The sequence below is a fragment of the Falco biarmicus genome, chromosome 1, assembly GCF_023638135.1.
Source record: "Falco biarmicus isolate bFalBia1 chromosome 1, bFalBia1.pri, whole genome shotgun sequence".
Taxonomy (NCBI): Eukaryota; Metazoa; Chordata; class Aves; order Falconiformes; family Falconidae; genus Falco; species Falco biarmicus.
Genome location: NC_079288.1, coordinates 78,227,705 through 78,250,837, shown reverse-complemented (window position 1 = coordinate 78,250,837; position 23,133 = coordinate 78,227,705). Strand labels below are relative to the sequence as shown.

Below are 23,133 nucleotides of genomic sequence, written 5' to 3'. Positions count from 1 at the left end.
GAGGTACGGGACCGGCGGCCCTCGTGGGAGCTGGGCCTGATCGACGGGGTGGGGACAGACACGGGTGGCGTTCCCCTTCCCCACAAGTGGCCGGGGAGGGTTTGGGGCTGGGCTGAGCATCAGCCTGCGGTCGCGGGGCCGGGGGAGGGGGGCTCTGCGCTGCCCCTCTGCCCCTGGCCGGCCCCTCCAGGGCGCCTCGGTGTTTTCCCACCCCTGCCCTCCCGGCCGGTGCCGCAGCCCCTCCCGTCTCCTTAAATTAACCCACAAAGGCGATCTCTCGCCCAGAAGTAGGGCACAGGAAAGTTTGGGGCAGAGGAGCCGGAAGATTCTTGCCGTTGGCTGCGATTCATCAAAAAGCCCCTTCATTATGAACAGCCCAGTTCCTATCCAGGGCGGGGGACCGCCTTGCCGCCAGCCTTCTCCCCCCGGCGCACCCCTTTCCCCCCAGCCTCGCCCCCCGGGGCCAAGGCGCCAGACGCGGCGGCACCGCCCGGCCCGGCCCCGCACCGCCTTCCCGGGGGCGGCTCGCCCGGCCTCGGCCCTCCCCGGGGCTCGGGGCTCCCCGGGGCCCAGGCGCTTCCCCATCTCACCCCCTGCTCCCCCCCCCGGGAAAGCAGCCTTCCCCCGCTGGCGTCCCCCGGGGGCGGCTCGGCAAAGCAGGGGTGAGGGATAGCCCCTTTTTCTGGAGAGGAAGGCAATGTCTGATGCAATGCAAGGTCTGGTTTCCCCGTGTCCGCTGCCGGGCTGACGACCCGGGGCGGGCCGTCCAGGACCTCCCATCCCCCTCGCGACCCTGGGACAAGCCTGCCCTGATGGCATTTGCTTTCTCTTTCATTTGGTGATCGTTTCCCTCTGCGGCTGCGGCCAAACACTGCACGCGTTGAAATGCGCGCTGAGACCGGTAACGCGCTGCCTGCCGCAAGGTTTCCTACAGACGCCGCGCAGAGGTTAACCATAATTTTGATGACGATTCTTCAATCAAATCATATTCTTGCTGTATAACTGTATGTACACAAAACTGGCAAATCCGTCAGTTTTACTACTGAAGAATTTTTCTTTTCCAAATAAAGACTAAGGAAAACCTCAAGTGTCACCGCGTTGTTGGGCTATCTAATGATGCAAAGGCAGGAGAGCGCGTGCTTTCCCATCAGTGCTGCAAGATACGGTACCCACAGACGGGATCCCATGGATTGAGGGGAAATTTGGTGGAGGCAACGCTGGATGCGAAGACCCTCCCTAAAGTTAAGCATCACCCTTCTCTGCAGCGGGAGTGCAGGAAAAAGGAGCTGCATCTTTTCTCCATTTATTACCTGGAAAACAGAGGGCAGAAACAGTTACGGTGTTTCCTAGAGGCTAAACATTCCCATAAAGAACTTACAGTGGTTTTACAACCCGCCTTGCACAGAGACCACGGGTGGGCGGTGGGCGATGTAAGGGATGGGGCTCTCCCTGTCCCCACCTCCCAACAGCTCCAGAAAACCGCGCACGACCGGAACGCGGAGCTGCTGTGCAGGTCTTTGCCCTTGATTTGCCGGTGGACTATAGGAAAAAATAATATTCGAGGAATAAACAACTAATGCACGATATTTCGTTAAGGGAAATAGCAGTAGGTGATTATGATGACGTTGTAAAGTGTGCTGAGTATTTCTTGCCGCATTTCCTTGTGATTTTAACACCCACCAAACCCAGATTTGTTTGGTTTACATACAAAATTAAGGTAACTGCTAGAGCCTAATAACTCGTGTATTTCTTTTGACTTAACTAGATTTAGCTTATGTTAAAAACATACATTCAATTCAAGTAGATGGTGAAATGTAATTGATCTAGGCATTGTCTTTTTCAAGGTTAAAAAACAGAGAATTTACACGGCATTGAAAAATGCTGTTTGAACATAGCAATGAAAATAAATTAGGTCTTTCTATTGAAGAGATTGACAAAATCCCACCAGAAATAAGTGAAATAAACAGTATGAAACAGGTATAACGGTGAAACTTTTTAAAGAGTAAAAACTTAAAAAAGAGTTTTTAAAGAAGCTTTGAGACAAGCTTCGGTCATACGGACACAAAAGGTGCAACTGGGTTGATAGCCTAATTTTGACAAGTGTCAAGACTTAAAGACAGTGCCAGGGAAAAACCAGGAGGAGAAGAAGTGCAATTTCAGCACGAGAAAAAGACCATTCCCAATGTGAGGAATGGCTAGGTGGCCGCTACCTAACTGATAGGTTTTTAAATGTGCCTGAAGATGGTGCTGTTTGGATAGTAGAAGTAAGGTCTCTGACAGCTGCAGCGAAGTGTTGTATTTTGAAAAAGAATTTGCTCACCCGAAATTGTGTTAACAGCAGATTACTCCAGCAGCGCTTCGAAAATCTAAACAGTGGAGACGTATTGGGAAAAAAAAAAAAGGCTTAACAAGCAACATAATTCTAGATAATTTCAGAAATTAATAGTGTCACTGTGATAAAGCAGCTTCTGGTAAGTTGAAATTTTGGTCCCAGTGCCTATCAGCAGATCTCACCCTCCCACGCCAGCCTGGCTGCTTCTGCTTCTGCTTCTGCTCACCCCCCTGACGCCCCTCGCTAGGTACAGCCTTTGTAAACTTGTATCCGTGCACCCAGTGCCCTAAGGAAAAGAGAAGTTCCAGGAAAATATTCATGGCTGATTTTTATTCAACAGATAGTGAAGGAAATTAAAGTAGAATTTCCCACTATGTACAAGCTTTCATGTTATTAAGCTTGATTTTAATGTGAATCCAAAATGATCCGCTATAGTTTATGACAGTTAGTTCAACTCTCTTGGCCAGGCTGGGAACCAGATTTTCTTCTCATAGTTTTAATAAAGGAATTTTTAGAAGGTCACCAGGAGCTAAACTAGTAGATTCGAAAAGAAATGTACTGGCATATGTAAGACACTTCCCTGCAATTAGCAGTAAATAATTCGAGGGCAAAGCTAGCTTTCTGGCAAAATACAGTTCTTACAGAATTTATGTTTTCCCCTAAACTGCACAATGCTTTTTAACACCATATGCCAATCTGGGAATCTCAAACATAATAATTAGCTTTGAGTTTTTGGAACACTTCATAAAGCCTGGATTAATCCCAACTGTATTATCTGGTGTCAGTTACTGTAAGTTGGAGATGCAGCATACCAAGTTACCAGCCAGTGAACTGTGCAATAATGACCATATGCTGCATGCTATTTTTTGTCTTTCTTCTTATATATATATTCTACCTATAACTTGTGCTAGGTCCAAGTAAGGGAAAACCCATGTTTGCTCCTGATCCAAAGCAAAACGTGCTGCGTTTTACGTAAAGTGGATGTCTCCCAAATGGCAGGCTTTAAATCACCCCCCTGCCAAGCCATTGTACTGAAATACATGTTGCTTTTTAGGACTTTAAATTTACTTCCTCGGGAGAAAAGTATTATCCCAGCACTATCTAATGACCCGCCATAGAACGTTAACAGCTTGTAGGGTCAGTCTTGAATGGAAGTGCAGCCTTTGCATGGATTAAAGCATAGGAAGCCCTTCCTACAGCCTGTTGCTGTCTACTGCCCTCCCTCACTGTAACAGCTTTGGCTTTGCCTCTCCCGTCAGAGTCCCTGCTCTGTGCTGCCCTGTGGGAAGAACTCAGAGCTGGGTCAGCAGTCTCAGTTAGTCTGGCAGTGAAGTCTCCACTTCAGAGGAGCCAAGAGCACCTGAGAGGTTTGCATAGGAGCCCGTGTGCGCGGCTCATTATTTTCTGGTAATTTCATTATCTTTCTTACTTATGCCCCAGAACCAAGTTCGAGGTGGCCTTCTAAGTGTCACCAGAGGGACTGCAAATCGACAGCTAATGTAACTGAATTGCTTTGTGATGGTGGTTTGCTTCCTTTTCTAGCAGGAGCAGGAGCCCTCAAACCAGGGAGCTTCGGGCCACAGGGCTTACATCCAGCGTGCAGAATCAAATCCAGGGTGAATAGTGCCTAGGGCCTGATGAATCACTTTGCTTTCTAGTGTGTCCTCCGAAAAAAATACAGACGTTAATGATGCCGTTTATCTCATTGTCTTTGCAGGTGGGAATCAGCTGCCAAAGCAATGTGTCTGGTGTCGTTCCAGCCATATAGCATTAAAAGATCCTGTTCTGGCACCATGTGAGTCTCCCAGAGGTCCCATGTCATACTTGAAGTCCCATGCAAGTGTCTTGAATGTCTTTGGGAATATCAAAAGTCACTAAGTAGTCACATTTAAGCAACCTATGTGCTGGACATGTGTACCTCAGCCAGCTACCATGGGCACTCCTCACAGTCAGTTAAGGGGTTTAGTCACTTTTCAGGCACAGTGTATCTGATAAACGTGTCCTGTGAATGAGACAGGACTGTGTGCTAGGTTCATGTTTCTGTGCAGTTTAGGGTGTCTAGGCTGGCTGTAAATGTCTAAATTATAGATGATTTCCACTCCAAATAACCCAGGTTCTGTTTTTCTGCTTTATGTAGTAATAAAAATGGAAGTGATGCTGGCGGACCCGGAACATCTGTGTTTTTCGGTCTCCAAAGGCCTCACAGATTCTGGTTGGGAGGGAGAAAATAGCTTTTCCAAAGAAGTCATGAGAGTGCTTCCCAAAAATGTGAAGATGCTTCCAAGGCATTAAAATAGGAAAAAAAGGAAAACCTAAGGAGGAACACAAACTCATTCTTTCAAAAGAAGAACCTCACCAGAGTTGTCCATATAGAGCAGCTTGTTCTGTGTTGTGGTGGTGTTTCTATTTCAGTCCCAAAGCTAAGCACCCAGTAAGACCAAGTCCTATAAGACAACAGTAAAAGAGGGAAACGTATGAGGCTCAGTTTTCAGGCAACAGTGAAACAAGGCAAGCTAAATATCTATTAGTCCAAAGTCAGAAGTCATCTCAGGTAGAGTCAGACCTTGAACACAGGATTCCTCTGTGCTGGTCCAATGTTCCCAGCAAAATGACTTGTCTTCATCTTTGTAGAGACACATGGGTTTGGCAATGTACTGTGTAGGCTTTTTTTCAGCTAGATGTGAAAATTGAGGCAGGCTTTGTAGAAAATTCTATAGTTGATTGGGTTTTCTAACTCTTTTCCCCCACCCCTCTCTTTTTTTAATAGACAGAAAGACTGTGGCTCATGAAAAAATCCACACTTGGAAACACTGCTCTTTGAGTTTGGTTATTAAGTGCTAAATCACTTTTAAACAGGTCTGCTTCCTATTTTTTCCATTTCCAAATATAAAATATGTCACTGTTTTGTCTTATGTGTTAAGATGTTAGATCAATATCTGAATAATTAAATGCAGCAGGGCAATGAACTGTTTAATTAGCCTTGAGGTTTTCAGAGTATTAGCTATTAAAACTAAATAGGAAAACTGGCTTGCTCTGAGCCCTTTTATTTATAAATTGCAACTTGGCAAAAGTACAGATCTAAGTTTATTATGCATTTGGATTGTGCAATACTGAACTGCTAGGAAAAACCTTAATCCATCTAGACCACAGCCATCACTTTTGTTTGCAATCGGTTACACGCACTACGCTCTCGCAACATCTGTGAGCATCCCGATGGGTTCTGAAGTACCCGCACACTTTTGGAGCCGTTTAACACCACGGACCTCACCTGTGTTTCACTTTGACTAATTTTTTAGTAAGGGAGATGAGAAAAACGCAAGCCTCGGTCCGGGTTGAAAGCGTTTTAGAGAGGTGTGTGCCTGCTCCGGGTGGGATTTGGCCTCGAGGTGGCACTGTGATAAGGCTGGTTGGGACTGCAGTGACACCAACTCAGCCAAGTGGCTTGCTGCCCTGGTATTTAAGCAATTTAAACATATCTACAGATCATCATATCTATGGACTAGGGTTAACAAGGATGTTCTTCTATGTCATCTTATTTTCAGTTATGTTTCACTTATATTAATATTTCCCATTTTCTTCCATGCAAGTAAATATAGACACATATTTTGAAAGCAGATTGAAACACGCTGATAGAGCAATCCAGTACAAGAAGAAGAAACTAAAGGGGGGAGGAAAGAAAGAGAAGGATTTTAATCTTTTTCAACGTAAGTGCAGAGTCATCAGACACTTTTTTTTGTTTACTTTACACAAGGAAGAAATGCAAAAGGCTGATTCCTGCTAGCAAAAGTATTTTTCCACATATTGCTTCACAGGTGTAGTGTTTCATACCAAGGGAGTCTGGCTACATGTGCACCTGGGAAAAATGTCAGGTAAGATTGCAGAATAGAAATAAGTCAAGTCCGGAACAGGGACCTTGTGGCCTATGGTCAGACATCACTGTCTTGAAATAGGTCAGATCCAGACACTTACTCAGAAAATTCCCAACTCAGGAAAAGGCACAGATTTTGGATTAATTTCCTCAGATCTCATCTAGATCCAAACTATTCTTGCTAAATGGAAGCATAAACTCACACGCCAGCTAATAATTTCCCCAGATTCAGACTCCGTGAATGACAACCTTAAGATTTTTAAACTTCTTCTAAACATGTTGATCATGGTAGAATTTTAAATAGTGTCTACATATCCTGCTTAATTTCTGATTAGGTACCAATAATGCCTTTAGGATTTATTAGTGCTTGCAAAATTGCTAGTAGTAATCTAATCTGGAATATTAATCTGAATTTAAATTGAACCTAAAGAATCTGTAGGTTCTCATTAGGTGTCAACAAGGCTCCCAAACCTCTCTAAGTAACACGCAAATACTGATTAACTCTTCTTCCCATGCCTCGTGCAAACTGTAGATTTGATCCTTATGGAAAGAAGAAATCAGATTCCCCAGACTCAGGTTTCTCAAGGATAATTTAAATATGTACCTCTTCAGGATAAGGTAGGGTTTTTTGAGCCAAATCTCAGTGGATTTCATTTATTTTTTTTAAATGGCTTTAGTAGATATATCAAAAGGAAAAAAACATGTAGGAACACTTGGAATATCGGCACAGGACAGAAGGCAATAACACAAGATCAGATAAAAAGATGCTTGATGTTTCTGACTCAGAATCAATGTCTCTTTAATCCACTGTTGATGCCAGTGGTGCTCACAAGACTTCACTGACCATCACAATGTCCAAGGAAATATTTCTTTGACACTTTTTTGTGTGTGTGTGTGTGTGTGTGTGAATTGAACGCAAGGTTAAGATCCACGTAACCAAACATAATTAATTCAGAAAAATATAATTGTTTTGCTTAAAAAACAATTAAAATTAAGCTGGAAATGAAGAGTTCCAGATGATTCAATTGGTTTTTATCCCTGTGGACTAAAAGAACAACAAATCTAAACACCGTGGTTTTTATCCTCAGCTGAACTTGACATCGACTTCACTGTGCCATGTAATAATTGGGTCACTGTCACACAAAACTTGCCATTTTATGTAAGGGAATGGCTGCCATGCATCTCTGTAGGGCATAGTTTTGAGGCTACATGCATACATTTTTAAGGGTAAGCTGGAGACGGAGTGATGAGTCAGGTCTTTATTCTGCTTCTGCTGTTCTTCACACTAAAAGGCACAAATGGAGAAAGGATTATTGCAGCTAGACAAGCTAGAAGCAGCCAGAAAATGAGGAAATAAAGAAAGGTAGGCTTTATTTCAATCAGCTTCAACCAGCTAGAAGTTAGGTGTTTGGTTTAATGTCATTGTCCTCTACAGTGATGTCTGGCACCACTTGGTGGTAGCGTTCATCCCTGCCAATTTGGGGTGCATGGAGAGGGGAGATGGGTCACCTCAGCAGGTGCCCCTCTGCACAGGAAAAGTCAAGATAAATCTATCAGACTTGACACCTGACTTCTGGCTGGCTCCTGCCCCAGGTGGGGATCCTGGAACGCAGGAAACATGTGCATGCTGCTGTGGACAGCCACCTTGTCTAACGCACACATCCTCCATCCCGGCTGAACCCTGTGGAGACCTGGTGGTGTTTGAGCCTTTGGTCTGACAACCAGAAAGTACCGATAAGATCATGCTCAGGCTGAATATCCTGATTGTCAAACATTCAGGAGACACATGAAAGCAAAGGCTGTGTTCAGCATCTTGGAGAGCAATTGCAAGCAGATGGTGGACATGTTTCTCTCTTGCTAAATGTAAGAGGACAGCTTCTTAGGCATGACCAAGACTGGATGACCTGTTGGGGCTGCTGAGAGGATTGAAACCACCTCACCCTAAGCAAGGAGCAGGGCAGGGTCAGGCAATCTCTGCAAAAGGTGGAGACAGAGCACGTAATGTTTCAGCAGCTCTAAGATACACAACAGAGTGTGTTACCTGCTGACAGCTCCGGAGCAGAGGGATGCCAAAAGACCCCAAGCTCCTGCTACAGAGGGGTGCCAAAATCCTGGAGTGCTGGCATCCTTCCAGCTATTTCCCCTGTTGTTTTCCCTGCTGATCTGTGCAAGCAGCCAGACAGTAGATGCGGATGAGGGAAAGCCTTCTTAGTTCATCTGGTTTACCTCTTTGACAAGGTAGACATATGCCCTCCATTTTCTGCATGGGAACAGTCAGCTCTGTGAGGAAGCACCGTTACAAATCACCTGGAATAAGTTTCTGAAAGGTTCCTCTCCTGTACCTCGACAGCACAGTTGGCATGAAGAAGAAAAGTAGGTATTTGCAAAAAAGACTGGCTTTAGGATACAAGGGACCTAAGTATCAACCCCCTGACCCCAACTTGCCAAATGTTCTTCTCCTTGACTGCACGGAAGCCCCATTCAAGCACAAGCCTTGTTTGCTTATTTATTGAGTACATATGTTTTACGGAGTCTATGATCTGCAGAAAACATTCCAGTTTTTGGACCCAAGGGCAAAATCCTTCTTTCCAATCTGCACAGCTGATCTTTACGCTGATATTTTGCTCTTCCTAAGGGATTTCTGTGCAGTGAGGGAAAGAGAAATACCAGAGCTCAAATCCACCAGGTGTATCTGAAAGGAAAAGCCTGCTTTGTTGTCCTCCTCATTGCCTCCCGCAGCAAAAGGAGAAATGTAAAAAGGACAATGCAATAGAAAATATGACAGCCGATATTGCTAGTATTTAATAAACTGACTGTTTTGAACTAAACCTGGTGGCTTTTTGCAATGCCAGTTCCACCAGCATTAGCAAGACTTCATAGCTCAGCAAAGTAATGAAGATACTTCTCTCACACCCAACTTAGGTGTTTTCTGTGAGAAAGAGCAACATTTTGGAAAAGGCTTCCTTTCCACTCTTTAGATGTGTGTGATCTTGGATCACCCCTCTAGTTTCTCTTCCTTTTTTTTCCCCCAAGTGTAGTCATTTCCAATAAGGTTCATGAAGGGTTTCTGCTTTTGAAGGTCCCAAATGGCTTAAATCACTCCTAGCACAAATGCACTCTCTATTGTGGAAACTGAAACCTGCCACACCATAAGGTGATCTATATATTAGAACCAGATATCCCTTCACATCTGCATTTCCAAGCAGTGATGTGGTATGTTTTGAGTTAGCCTACTTTTAGAGTGGCTCCTCAGATAGAGATACAGCTATAAATACTGCTAAAGGGCTGGTGTTTGCCAGGCTTTTGCAAGGATGCTATCTAGGGAGAGGAAGATGTGTAGGCAAGAGGTACTCCCCTTTGCAAAACACACATTAACTACCCAAACTACCATAACTGCACACTGTCATGACGAGCACCTTTTCTTCTTACTGTCTGAGGAAACTGCTGTCCCTTGCCAAGCAAACAGCAGGGTTTTGGCTGCTTTGGGTTGGATCCATGCTGGCCCCATCCTCTAGTCCTAAGTGCAAATGGCATGGCTTGTGTCTGCAGACTACATGCTCTTCCACTTTAAAACAGACTGGTCTGATACCTACCAGGACCAGACTGTGGACTTTATTATTCTATAAATGCCCTGACATGGCCTGGAAGGGGAGTAGTAGGCCAAAATCTGCCAGGGAGTAAGTTTACAGTGAAGACTTTGAACAGGAATTTGTCTAAACCTCTGCCACGATTCTTTCTAGCTTGCCTATACATGCTCAGCCAAGAAAGGCAAGTCGTATGAAGCATTTGAGCAGGACAAGGGAAGACCAAGTCATCTGTGACGCAGAGTGGAGACACCACACTATCACTGTGTGCTTGCTAAAGGGAGCAGTCCCACCTGCAACTGAGTGCCTTTGCCTCATAAAATCCAGTTAACTGCATCTCCCCTCAGAGCTGCCCTTCACCCATCTGCACCATGGTATGTATTGTCATGAAGCAGCAAGAAATCCTCCCCAAGACCAGACAGCTGGAAGGAGACATGTGAAGTGATCCATCTGTCTTTTCTTACATGACAGTTACTCCCTGATTATGTGGACAATATTGGCTAGATATGGTTTGTCTTTAAGAAGAGCACAGGATGAAAAGGTTAGATGTAGAGGTCTCCACTTTGATTAATCCTCCCAGTAGATGTGGTAAGAGAACTTTGCATGACAGAAGGCGATAAAAGGGCTATTGCACCTTTTCCTACTTAGCTGGTAGGACGTACCTCTTTGACACACAACACGGGTGTACCTTCAGCCCTCTTTGCCCATCTCTCCAGTACTGCCTCCATTTAAATCAAGACTTTAGCTTGCTCTGGGTAAGACATGGATTTACAAAGTGTGATATGGAAATTTTCCTGCAGCAAGTCCACCTATTGCTCCAATTTCAGATAACTGCAGTGTAGATTTTATTATTCATAGCCAGAGGCTTGTGTAAATTTCTGGTTTGACTTCTCATGTCCTCACAAGGACAGAATGCTGGCCATGGTGTTCAGGTTTCATAAGGAACTGCTGTGGGAACTGGCTTGTGCCATCCAAACACAACTCAAGGATTTTGTGAAGTCAAAGGGGAATCTTGTGAGAAGGAGCTGATATAGCTGGGTTTCCTGCCGAGCCCCATGAGATCCTGGGGAAGATAGAACATCTCAGTGCTGCTTGCTGAGGGAAAGCAAACAGAGCTTTACCACCGAGTTCACTCAGTGTTTGACCCAGCCTTCCTACTGCTTCAGGGTTCTCTAGGACTAATCAGACTTGATAACAAAATAATTCAGAACAAGAAAGTGAATGCATCTGGGGTTTCCATGGATTTACATTAGGATCTGAGTTCATTACAATATTAATTTTGACTAGGTCCAGTCCTTTCTAAAGGCATTTCAACACTACTTTCACGCTATGTGAAAATGTTATTTTTTGTACACCATAATAAACATATTTGCATGTATGTAACTGTATATATCTCCAGATACATATCTCCACATATGCTGGAGCATTGCAATTTTATTTATAATACAATCCAGAACCATTTGAAAATTACTTTCATCCCCAGATTTTAATGACTCACATAAACTCTAACTACTCATTGTTTTCTATAAAGATTATCTCTGAACTGACTCAAAAATTCATGGTTTTACATTTGTATATGTATCATTGTGACAGAGTTTTTTAGTGGGAAAATCTATATGCCTCACTTAAATATGATTTGCAAAGGTATAATTTTCACATGACAATGAAAAAAGGTTTCCTTGATCTAATCACAGTTTTAAAGCTTGGTATGTTGTCCTCTTCTATGGTAAAGGAATTACAGGACAGTGGAAAGGAGATGCTTTCTGTTTTCTATCTATGCAGAGCTCACTCACCTTTTATTAATATAACTCACAAATATAGGTGATTTTTTTTATTTAATAAAGCTCCATGTAATTTTCACAAGTTTTCTTAAACCTTTCCCTTTGGAATACACACAGTTTGAATCATTTTACTATAAAAGTGCAAAAGCTAGTGTAATTTTTACCCCAGTGTTAATGTTATTTGCAGGCTAACTTTGATCCATGCATCAATTTTCCTTTTACACAACTGTAAAAGACAAAGGATGTTTTGTACTGTAAGTTCTTAATACTTTCTTTGATTGAATTTGGCTCTGTCCTGGAATTAATCTAAAACTCCTGAGTCAATCAGATTTAAGAAGGTATGAGTTTTTTACTAAATTCACTAAGCTCCAACTGTTTTTGAAGTTTGATCTAAGAATCCAATGTATCAACACACGGGGAAGTTCATTACAGTCCTTGAAAATGGCTTAACGCTTCACTAAAATCATTCAAGATTGGATCAGGGAAGGAAAACAGCATTTTAATGAAATTTTACTTCAGAATCCTCAGCTTCAACTTCTGGCAGAAAATCTTTAGATTCAAACTGTAGGTGCATACAAATTAGAGTTAAAGTCTACCTTGTTAATTAAAAAAATACTTTGATTTTCTTATCTTGCATAACACAAAAATCAAATGCTAAATGTTATTTCAAAATATAAAGAGTTATATACTGTTGTGACAGTGCAGTATTTTCTTTTCTCTTGATCTTTTGTTTTAGGCAAAGCCAAGAGTTGTGTGCAGTGTTTCATTTCAGGAGATCTGCATTTTCTGAGGGAAAATAATTCCAAAAGTCTTATGGATAATAGGTCAATGTTCAATAGCTCTGAAAAGTAATTTTTTTTTTTTACTCTGTCTCTGTATTTTCCAACTTGATTGTTAACAGAACAAAATATCCATGGTTAGGTCTGGTAAGGATCTCTTTCCATAATGCTCTTTTGTCTGCATAACAATAATAAAAGCTTTATTGGCACCTATTTCACATGACCTCCATAATTCTCCTGTGGCTGACCCTAACCAGTACCAATAAAACCATGCATTCTCTCACTGTACATAAAAAAAAAAAAAAAAAAAAAAGTCACGTTAAAATTGTGTCAGGAAATAAATGCCAAAGAACTTTCTGGAAAAGTCACTTTTAAAACAGGACTGTGTTATAATTGTTAGCTCATTTCACTAGGGACTACCTTTTTTTAAAGACATCATATAATTTCTGATGATCCATTCTCTACCCCTCTCCCCACGTCCATTCAGATATTTAATAAATATTTCTGAAAGGGCTCTGGAATTTTAGCGCATGGGAATAGATATTCCCCAAAATCATTCTCAAAGAGTTTTCTTTGCTAGTATATTCATGTACCCAAGGATATTCCCCAGTCTGACAATTTATTATGGGTTAAAATACCCTTCATACAGCAAGGACCCAGCACTTCAGCGATGCAGTTCATGCTTCCAACGGTGTGACATCTATAACGAGCAACAAACAGGTATCATGGACAGTCAGAACATGCCACAGGCTTCAAGTGTCCTTCCAAAGCAGTTAATAACTATTTGTGAATAATGAATACATCCACAGGAACCTGCGTGGGTTGTGCAGCACCCTTGAAAGGGGAAAATTTCTCTGCCAGTATGACTGATGGTGAAGATTTCGGTAGGGTTGGGTTCATAGAGGTAATTTACTGGGGGGGGCAAGGGGATCCAATGATTATCAGTTTTCCTGTTTCCCCATCTTCAGAGACCCCTTAAAAATTTACTGCAAATTCGGAAAAGAATTCCACAAAGTGTTGCTGCACTTCAGTGCTATTTAAGCCACATTTGAAAGCGTTTAGGGTTTTCTCTACCTGCAGAAAAAAAGGGGGGGTCCTGCTGCCGTGTTGTCCTTGTCCTTTGCAGGTTCCCTGCTGGAAAGGCCACCCAAAATGGGGTATCCCCGAGGGCTGCGCACAGGACCCTCACCCAGGTGGGCCTCCCCCAGGAGCTGAGCGGGGCCCCCCTTCCCCCAGCTCCCCGGGAGGAGGAGGAAGAGGAAGATATTACACAGGGGTTTAGAGGTGCAAACATCTTCTTGTTGCTCTTTTATTTTAAGGTTTTCTTTAAGTAGATATCCAAGCCATCCCACCACCACCTCTGCTCCTCCAAAGGAGCGTTGGACCCGAAAAACAAACACTGCTTCCGAGCATCTGCTTTTGAGTTTTGGTGGCTCACGGCTGTTTACTGAAGATGCATATACGGTCTTTATTTGTTTTATTCTTACAGTTAAACCGAACCTGGCTGAAAAACTATTTTTATCTAGCAGTATGCGCATATATATATATATAAAATGTATATATGTAAATACATATCTATAGATACACATCTCAGTATATCAACCAGAGGCAGATGTTGGCCAAGAATTTCCTTACCCGGCAGCGCTGCCGCCTGACCCGTTAGGAGGGTGATAGGAACTGGGCGACCTGCGCAGTGCAGGTTTTTGGCACGGAGAAGGGAGGCTGATTCGCCACCCCCGCAAGCCACCCCCTCCCGCAGCGCTCGGGGTCAAACGACCCGGGCTCCAAGCGTACGGCGGGCCCTCGGAAGCGGGCAGGAGCAGAGGTTAGGCAGGGAGCGCTGAAGCCTGTCTTTCATTTCGCTGCTATTTTACGACACATCGAGGCAGTGCTGATGGGGGGAGAGCACGGGGAGACATCAAACACCAGCGGGGTAATTGCATTCACATTGCAGGCAGGCTCGCTCCAGCCCGGCCGGGAGGCGCCACGACAGCGGCCGGAGCGGCCGGCCCGGCATCACCGTGGCTCACCGGAGGCTCTTGCCCTGCCTTGTTTTCGGCCCCACATGTAGCCCTCCTTCTGCTGGTTTCCTCCGGAGCCCGGCCCCAAATCCCCGCTCCTCCCTGCCCCTTGCGCTGCAGCCGGCCTTGCTTTGCACCCACGTCGAGCCAACCCTGTCGAAGGCTCAGGCGCCGTTGGAGATGGTGACAGGGGGCATATCTCACGGGCGCCCCACGCCAGGTGGCCGGCGGGCATCCCACGCCAGTGATCGGCAAGGACTGGGAGCCAGAACTGCTCAGCAGGACTGACCCCACCTGCAGCGGCGCCGGGGCTGCTGGCCGCAGCCTTCCCGCCCCTCCCAGAGCTGCCAGCGGTCTGGAGGTCTCCAAAGCCTCGGGATAAAACACGTACCGGGGAAAGAAACAGAGGCAAAGATGGGAAAAATAAGGGTCTCGCCACCTGCAGTCTAAATCTGGTCTCAAAGCCACCTCTGCCGAGAACGGAGGGAAGCCCCTTCTGCCCCACCGGAGGCAGGCGGGAGCTTGCTGCCCAGGGAAAGCCTTTCCACCCAGCTGCCTGCAAAAAATAAAAGGTTCACGGTGCCGCGAAGAGATGGCTGGGGAGGAGAGGGTGGTGAGGGAAGGAGAGGTCCTTGCCCGACCGGGGGGTTAGCCCGGGGTGACCGCAATGCCCTCGGCACAAGGGGACACCCCACCCCGCGCTACCCCCAGGCAAACGACATCGAAAGGAGTTGGGGCAGGGGCCTCCTGGCATTAAATTACGAAAATACCATCACTGGCTGCTTTTTCTGCTCCCTACATGGACCCCTGCTGGGTGGCTGCAGGGAGACATCCAGTAAACACATGCCCTTTTTCTCCTCCTCATCATAATAAGCACAAGGAGTATTAAGCACAAAATGTTAGTAGTCAAGTCACTACTGCAATGTGTGACTTAAACATAACTACAAGCTTAAAAAAATATCCCTTACCCACGGACATGTATGTACAAGTGTTATATTTGCAGGTATAGAATTATATCCATCCGATTTTGTGTTTCAGGAATATGTCTGAGTATACATGACTTTTCACAAACACAGTTCAGCATTATTGCACACCAAAGTTAGTTACACGTTATGCTAAAGAAATATGGAGGAGGAAAAAAAGCTAGAGCAAATTTACTCTTATTGATTTTATTAGGCTATTTCTAAGTGGAAAGCAGACAATATTACGTAAACTGTAGGAACACTTTATAAAATATGAGTACGGGATACATGCATATCGTTTGCACATTGCATATAAAATGTATAGAAGTAACCAGGGTCCACGTTTTTCTCTTTATTCCGGATAACACACGTATATTTTTCTGAGTCTGGCAGTCAAACAGATCTGACAGTTTATGGATGCTTAAGGCACACCGGTCAGACTCGTATTTCCTATGCAGCAACATGCACCAAGATGCGCAGAGCATCAAACCAATGCTTGTTAACATCACTCCTGTGCAACAAGTGACCAAACGACTTTTCGCCTGGTTTACAATTCCCCAGGCTGCTCTCGATCTCTGCCCAGGTGGGACCGAAAGCCGAACACGCTGCCATATATCCCTGCTTTTCCAGAGTCCCTTTCGGAGCTCTGGCTGCTGGCATCTTTCTGGAGTCTTTGGAACTGGAATTATTCCCTTTTTTTTTCTTTTTTTTTTCTTTCTTTTTTTTTTTTTGTTATTTTTCTTTCTTTTCTTTTCCTATTTTTCTTTTTTGTTGTTGTTGTTTGTATTGTTTTTTCTTTTTTTTTTTTTCCCCTGAGTAAGCCTTGACCTCAAAGGTCCCCATTGCCACTCCGGGAAGGGGAGCGGGACAGCTCCGTGCCGAGGAGGCTGGCTCCGCTCCCGGCTGCGCCCCGGCCCCGCCGGACGCTCCCGCCGGGCAGCAGCCAGTGCCCCCGTCCAAAAGCGGGAGGGGAAGGCGGCCCTTGGGAAAAGGGCTCTTGTCCAGGAGACCCGTAACGGGGGACAAGTAGGGATATGCCGGCCGAGGAGGCAGAGCAGAGCAGGGCAGCAGGAGAGAGCTGACCTGCAGATGAACACTGCCGGATGAACCTCCACGGGTCTCCGACGTGCACTCTGGGTCGACCCGTCCCTCTAGAGACCCGGCTGGCCTGTTCCCGAGGGAAAAGGCAGAGGCTAACTCTGCTGCCCCGGCGCCCTGCAGCGAGGGAGAGTTTGTGGGGGCGCTGGGGGTCCCTGTCTCGAGGACGGCGGATCCAGAAGTCTCGGGAAAGGGGGCAGGCGGAGGATGGCTTCACGGCTTTCCATGAAGCGGAATTACAATAGGAATAAAAATAAAACAGTCGGGCTGCGGGAGGGTAACGCCAGGAGCCGTGGGCTGGGTGCTGGAGCGGGCAGCGCATCGCCGCTGCCTCCCCGTCAGGGGCAGCGGGAGATGGGGCGTCCTGGGCGACCCCGCCTTCCATGAGCGGGCGCTGGCTGGCTTTCCAAATAAACTGTACAGGTATAATATGCATCTATCTACACAAACATTCTTCTATATGTATATACGTATATACATATATATAGGAATACATATATATATGTATACATAAATCTATATATAGGAAAAGGTTAAATGTTACCAACCGGGCCCCGGGAGACCCTGTAGACGGCGGTTCCCTGTCGTCCCGTGCCGGGCACTCCCCCTTTCACCGACGGGACACTTCCAGCTCAGGGGGCAGATGTCCCTCCACCCACCCCACCCCCTTCCCCCCACCCCCCCCCTTGGTTCAAGTGACCTAGCCGGGGTGCTCCGGACGGGGGGCAACCTCACCGCTCCGCCGGCAGCCCGCGGCGGTGGCTGGCAGGCCGGTGCAGGCTCTCCGGGCGGCGGAGGGCGCATCTCCTCCGTCCATCGCCGCCGCTGCAGACATGAAAGAGCTCGGCGGGGGGTGGGAGGGGGGTTGATTATTATTAATGATATTAATATCACTGCGGTGTCCGCGGCGCTGATTGGCTGGCTCAGCTGCCCGCTGAGGCCGCTGCGGCCAATGGGAGGGCCAGGACGTGGGGCGGCTAAGCCCCCCCGGCTGCGGCCCGTGTGCCGAGGCCGGCGCTGCCGCTCCCCCCCCCCCGCGCCGGGATTTGCTCCCTAATTGACCTAAATAAGGAGCTCGTGAGTGGCAGCCCCGGGGCGGCGCACGCACACGCACATGCACACCCACCCCGCACTGCACACGCACACACACATACACACACGCACACGCACACATACACACGCACACGCACGCCCAGGCACCGGCAGCGCCCGGCCCCGCCGCGCTCCGCGCCCTGCGCTTCCCCTGCGGAAATCCCATTTGCCGCCGCGCTCCTCCAATCGCAGGATCCCCCCTCTCGTGCCCAGCGTTTAACTCGCATGACATTTTTATTTCGTTATTATCGTTTTCGCGCAGAATCTGGCGCCTCCGATGGGTTGTCGGGTTGCTTTTTTTTTTTTTTCCTTCCCCGTTCCCTTCCCCTCCTCCCCCTCCCCCCTCCCCTCCTAGCTTGCAGGAAATGATGGCAAACCGCGATCTGAAATGATTACTCCGGAAAAAAACCCTTTTATACCAGGAGAGCATCCACGGGGCTAGGCAGAGGCAAGAGGCGGCCGCGGGGCAGCGGGGAACCGAGGAGCCAGCCGCCGGCGGAGCCGGGATCCCCCCTCCCGCAGTTCTCTCCGACGATGCCGGACGAAGCCACGGAAAGCGCCGGCTCCACCTCCGCCCGCGTCTCGTCCTTTTTCATCGAGGACCTGCTGGGCACCGAGGGCACGGCGGGCGGCGGGGCGCGGCGGGCAGCGGCGAGCGGCGGCGGCCGCGGGGGGCCGCGCTGCGGGCCGCGCTCTCCGCTGCGCCTCGGCGCCCCGGGCTGCCCCCTCCGCGACGCCGCCGTCGGCTGGTACCGCCGAGCGCACGCCGCCTTCCTGGGCTGCGCCAGCCCCGACAGTAAGTCGCCTTTCCCTACCCTTAATCACCGGGCCAGGCTGTGACTGGGGGTCGAAGCGGGGGGGGGGGGGGGGCTGCCTCTGCTCCCTCCGGACCGTAGATCGAGTCCCGCCGCCGCCCCCGGGGCAGGCGCGGAGTAGATGTGCGGGGTGGCCCGCAGCCCTCGCCCTGCCTCCCCGTTTTCGGCCGCCCAGGGTAAATCTCCGGAAATGCTCCCTGTGTGTCAGGCACCTGGAGCCTCCTTCCTGCCGCCCGGAACGTAAACAGGGGTCGTTTGCTTGCTCGGGCATTTTCTTCTTTCCCCCTTTTCCCTCCCCTATTTCTTTAATTTTTTTTTTTTTTTAAGACGGAGCTATGGCTATTTTTGACGCCCCAGCAAGCGGGATTGCCGGGACCCCCGTCCCTAGCAGCCCGGCAGAGAGTTCGGCAAGCCGGGGGAGCCGCCGGGCTGGTGTCCCCGCGCCCCGGCCCCGTGCCCGCAGAGCCGACCCCGCTGCCCCGCTCCCGCAGCACGGCTCCGCGCAGCGCGGCAGGCAGCGGCCTGCCTCCGCGGGAACCCCGCCGGAACGGGCGCTGGAGGAAAAGCCTGGGTTCAGGGGCAAGGATTAACATCTGAAAAAGTTTATGGGCTGCGTTCAGTGGTTATTTTTATCCTGATAGAAAAAATATTGTCCCTCGGTACATCTCTGTGATCCTATACGAGCCCGTGGAGTTCTCACGATTGCTCAATGAGGAAGAGAGGCGTGATTTGTAACCCAAAGAGTTTCTTTTTACAGTGATGGGTTTATTAATATTTTTAATTTCTCTCAGAAGTACGCCTAGAAACAGAGAACGACCCCAGAAACAACTGCCACGTTTTTCTCGCTTTTTCCCCCCTCCTTTTCTGTTTTCCCTCTGTTCTTTAAAGGGTAGGAAATATTTTTTTCCCTGTAAAATTGCAAATGTAGAGCACAGTGTTGGAAACTCCACGGAGACGTGCTGAGAGGCAACGTCCCGGGATTTGAGTAGCTGACCCCATCCATTTGGTTTATCGAGTTCAGAATAACGTGAAGCCAAAATGTCTGTTTCTTACCTCCCTTATATACACACACACGCACTACTATACTTACCCCCTTACACACAGTAATATACTTCCATATGTACTTGCGAGTACATATGTGCGTAAGTATATTTGTGCATGCGTCTGTGTGTAAAGATATATGTGTGTATAAATAAGAGTTCAGGCGTATTCATAGGTGTACATACGTATATAAAAAGTATATACATGCTTCTGTGCGTATATACGTGTGTGTATACATATACACGTACACTTGCATTTATGTGTGCGAAACATATATCTGAAAGAATATGTATATTGTATACGTGTGCATTTAGGTACGTGCGTACACCGAGATGCACGTGCACATCCGCACCTATAGGCGTGTTTACGCAGGCGAGCGCATGTGTATGTACGTGAAATGTAACTTCTGTGTTTCGACATGAATATGCGTGCGCGTGTGTGTATATACTCACAAATATTCGGGAGTTGCTATGGCAAGAGACCGCGCAGCGGCGGGAGCCTTTGCCCGGGCTCCCCGCCCGTCAGGCGGCCCCGGCCCCGGCCTCACTCGCTCCGCAGCCGCGTTGCTTCCCCCGCCGGCGAGCGGGGCGAGGGGCAGCGCTGCCCCGAGCAGCGGCCCCCGCTCCCAGCCCTCTGCCTCTCTCCGCAGCTAGCGACCGGGACTCGCCCGAGCTGCCCGAGGAGCCGGCGGAGCGGGCGGGCGGCGGCGGGCGGGCGGCGGCGCGGGGCCCGGCGGGCGGGCGGCCGGGGCCGGGCAGCCGCGAGGAGGAGGAGGAGCGCGGCGAGGAGCCGGGAGAGCCGGAGCAACGCGCCGCCGGCCGCAAGAAGAAGACGCGCACGGTGTTCAGCCGCAGCCAGGTCTTCCAGCTGGAGTCCACCTTCGACGTGAAGCGCTACCTGAGCAGCTCGGAGCGGGCCGGGCTGGCCGCCTCGCTGCACCTCACCGAGACCCAGGTGAAGATCTGGTTCCAGAACCGCCGCAACAAGTGGAAGCGGCAGCTGGCGGCCGACCTGGAGGCGGCCAACCTCTCCCACGCCGCTCAAAGGATAGTGCGGGTCCCCATTTTGTACCACGAGAACTCGCCGGCGAGCGCCTTGGGCTTCACCCTGCCCCACATGTCGCCCCCCTTGGTGGGCTTCTCCAGCGGTGTCAGCTACCCCCTGGGCACCTTCCCTGCCGCCTCCCTCCCGTTCCTACGATCGCAGATGACAGGACTCGTCTGAGCGCCCACCTGTGCCGAAACCGCGGCCCCTTCGCCCCCTCCCCCGGCTTCCAGCTCCACCCCCCTTCCTCCCCGGACTTTTGATTTCCAACTTACACGTTTCTCGATTTTCTGCTTTTGGACTTCTTTTTTTTTTTTTTTTTTTTAAACGTGCAATAAACTTACTTTTGGGGTTAACTCGGAGCGACGCGCAGTAGCCGGAGGGAACCGAAAGGACTACGAGGACCCCAGCCGGGAGCCGGGAGCCGGGAGCCGGGAGCCGGGAGCCGGTCGGCGGGGCTCCCCCCCCCCGCCCCGCGCATCCAAAGAAAATGCAGCCCTGTGGCAGCGGCAAAGCCCTCACTGCCCCCTCGGCCCCGGGGTGACATAGACCAGCGTTTTCCGGGGGGCAGCAAGCACCCCCAGACCCTTTTCCCCTCCTGCAGAGCTGCCAAGCGTGAGACGAATGTACGGAACGGCCGGGGCCCGGGGCGCCCCCCAGCGCCGCAGCCCCCGCCCCACGGACGGCGAAGCCTGGGGGCCCCCGCCGCGGCCAAGGGCCATTCCCCGGGTCCTCCACCGCCCCGGGCCCGCGCCCCTGCTGGGGAAACCCTTCATCTTCCCCGCTGCCCCGGCTGCGTTCCGTGCAGAGCGGGGCACCCTGCGGACCCTCGCCTCCAGCAGCTTCTCCAGGGCCCTTTGTTTTAGCCACTTAATTCGTACAGATTGCCCCCACACCCCCCTTCAACCCCCCTATCCCCCGTTACTCCCATTTTCATACGATCGATACCCAAGCATGTGCTGATGCTCCCTGATCCTTCTCGGTGCAGGCTTTGTGATTTGAAACAACTGGAAGGCAAATTGTTGGAATGAATTCGCCCCCCCGAAGTTCGAGCTGTGAGGATTTGGTTTCTTTGGTTTCGTTTTATTTCCCTGGCAAACTATCAGCAAAAATACAAGTGGTTTTTTTTTTAATTATATATATATATAAAATTCAACATACTGTGTTTTACCAATGGGTTTGCCACTTATTTCGGTCTCCTGGAGCGGCTGAGGAAAACGCACCTCGGCTTGTCCGTCTCTTACGGGACCAGTTAAGGTGATAGATTACAAGTTCGCACTGGCAATTAAAAAGGAAGGAAAGAAAAATAATCACATGGGGACAGACTGAGGAGCTGTATGGCTAGTTATGCAAGGTAACCTGTAATGTGATATTATATGACGTATTATGCATGCCAAGCTATTTTCTTTAATAACTGTTTTCCCCTCTCTACCCACTGCTAAAATGAATATCGGGTCAATCATTGTTTCTAAAGGTTTGAATTTCTTTTTCCGAATACTAAGGGGGAAATGGCCTTATAAAACTCAGTCATGGTGGAAGGTCAAGCTTTGATCGTATGTTTTAGGGCATAATCAGATGTAATTGAACCGACCAGCTTGGAGCACTCGGTGTCCCCGCGGGGAAAGCTGGGTCCTGGATCTGTTGGGGTATGTGCATGCGGACCTGTCTCTAGTGAAGGAAGAGCCATCTACTTCTTACTATTGCCTACGCTTTACATTATATTTGGAGCGATCGCACAGTTCCTTGTTATGAAATCGATCGGCGAGATGCGGCGGAGCTTCAGTTTTGATACGAAACCTGAGAAGAAGGGTCAGGGGCGGATTATAACCTCTCCACAGCTTTTTTTTTTCCTCCCTTTTTTTTTTTTTTTTTTTTTTTTTTTTTTTTCCCTCCCCGCTTTGGCCTGAAACACGGCTCTGGGCATCAGCCTGCGCAGTTGAAGTCGGGACGCTGAAAGCCTCAAAAACACTCGAGAATGAATTAAATATATATCTATCCTGGGTTCCTGAGAAAAGTGCTAACTTACCGGGGTGCTCGTTTCGACTTGAGCCCCGATTCTGGAAGCTATTGGTTTTTGGTTGTTTTTGTGGGTGGTTTTTTTTTGGGTTTTGTTTGGGGTTTTTTTTCCTCCAACTGCTCTGAAATCCCTCGTCTCACTCCGGGAGATCTTCGCCAGCTGTTTGCTTTGCATATCCGTCAAGCACCCGAATTTGGGGCGAAAACTTCTGAAACTTGGTCCCCGAGCAGTGTAAGGAGGACCGGGAGGCGGCGGGGCTGGGGGTGCCGGTACCCTGGACGGGAGCTGCCGGCCGCAGGGGGAGCGGCTGGGGTGGACTCCAGCTTTTTCATGGGCAGAGGAGGGGACTTCGGACGATGTTTCTTCCGAGGGGCGCAACCACTTGGTTTGGTACCGTTCAGAGCCTGGCTACCCCTGGAAGAAAGCGGCCAGATCGTTTTCCCCCACCACTTCCAGCTCCCCAGATCTCCCAGTGTTACCTACCGGAGTAAAATCCTGATTCACTACAGTCATATCAGAGTAGATTGTAATCCAACGCAAAACTTAACACGCCTGCCACTCTCCACATGCCTTTTCTTTGGAGTAACATATGAGATTATTATACTTCTGATTCTACTAAATATTCTTTTCTTGAAGTTAAGGAACTGGCAGGGCTAAATGATCAATTGGATTTTTAATATGTGTTTTGACATTAGTTTG

The 23,133-nt window shown here is 48.5% G+C and overlaps 1 protein-coding gene and 2 long non-coding RNA genes across 4 annotated transcripts in view; 2 read left to right on the top strand and 1 right to left on the bottom strand.

The window, feature by feature from the left end:
- The window catches only part of LOC130143578 (uncharacterized), a 42,021-nt gene extending 29,426 nt beyond the window's left edge, over positions 1-12,595 (top strand). Inside the window, exons 3-5 of one of the 2 annotated variants that reach the window (XR_008819776.1) lie at positions 4,050-4,127; positions 9,941-10,158; positions 12,302-12,595. This is a non-coding gene — a long non-coding RNA (uncharacterized LOC130143578). The other variant, XR_008819775.1, reaches the window with a different exon arrangement.
- Positions 1,076-17,298, bottom strand: LOC130143577 (uncharacterized). The gene is made up of 6 exons (XR_008819774.1): positions 17,161-17,298; positions 7,418-7,485; positions 4,896-5,006; positions 4,689-4,776; positions 2,321-2,366; positions 1,076-1,310 (listed from the first exon to the last, which is right to left on the bottom strand). It is a non-coding gene; the product is annotated as an uncharacterized LOC130143577 (long non-coding RNA).
- A 201-nt stretch (positions 17,299-17,499) lies between these two features.
- Positions 17,500-22,264, top strand: LOC130143575 (homeobox protein HMX1). Its single transcript, XM_056326301.1, has 2 exons — positions 17,500-18,313; positions 20,023-22,264. The coding sequence occupies exons 1-2, from the start codon at positions 18,052-18,054 to the stop codon at positions 20,595-20,597; spliced, it is 837 nt and encodes a 278-aa protein (XP_056182276.1). The 5' UTR covers positions 17,500-18,051; the 3' UTR covers positions 20,598-22,264.
- The last annotated feature ends 869 nt before the right edge of the window (positions 22,265-23,133 follow it).

What these genes read in the sequence shown, in the direction of transcription:
- LOC130143575 (XM_056326301.1), top strand. Translation starts at nt 18,052, where the DNA reads ATGCCGGACGAAGCCACGGAAAGCGCCGGCTCCACCTCCGCCCGCGTC. An exon ending in GGGCTGCGCCAGCCCCGACA is followed by an intron (nt 18,314 to 20,022) that starts GTAAGTCGCCTT and finishes CTCTCTCCGCAG; the next exon opens with CTAGCGACCGGGACTCGCCC.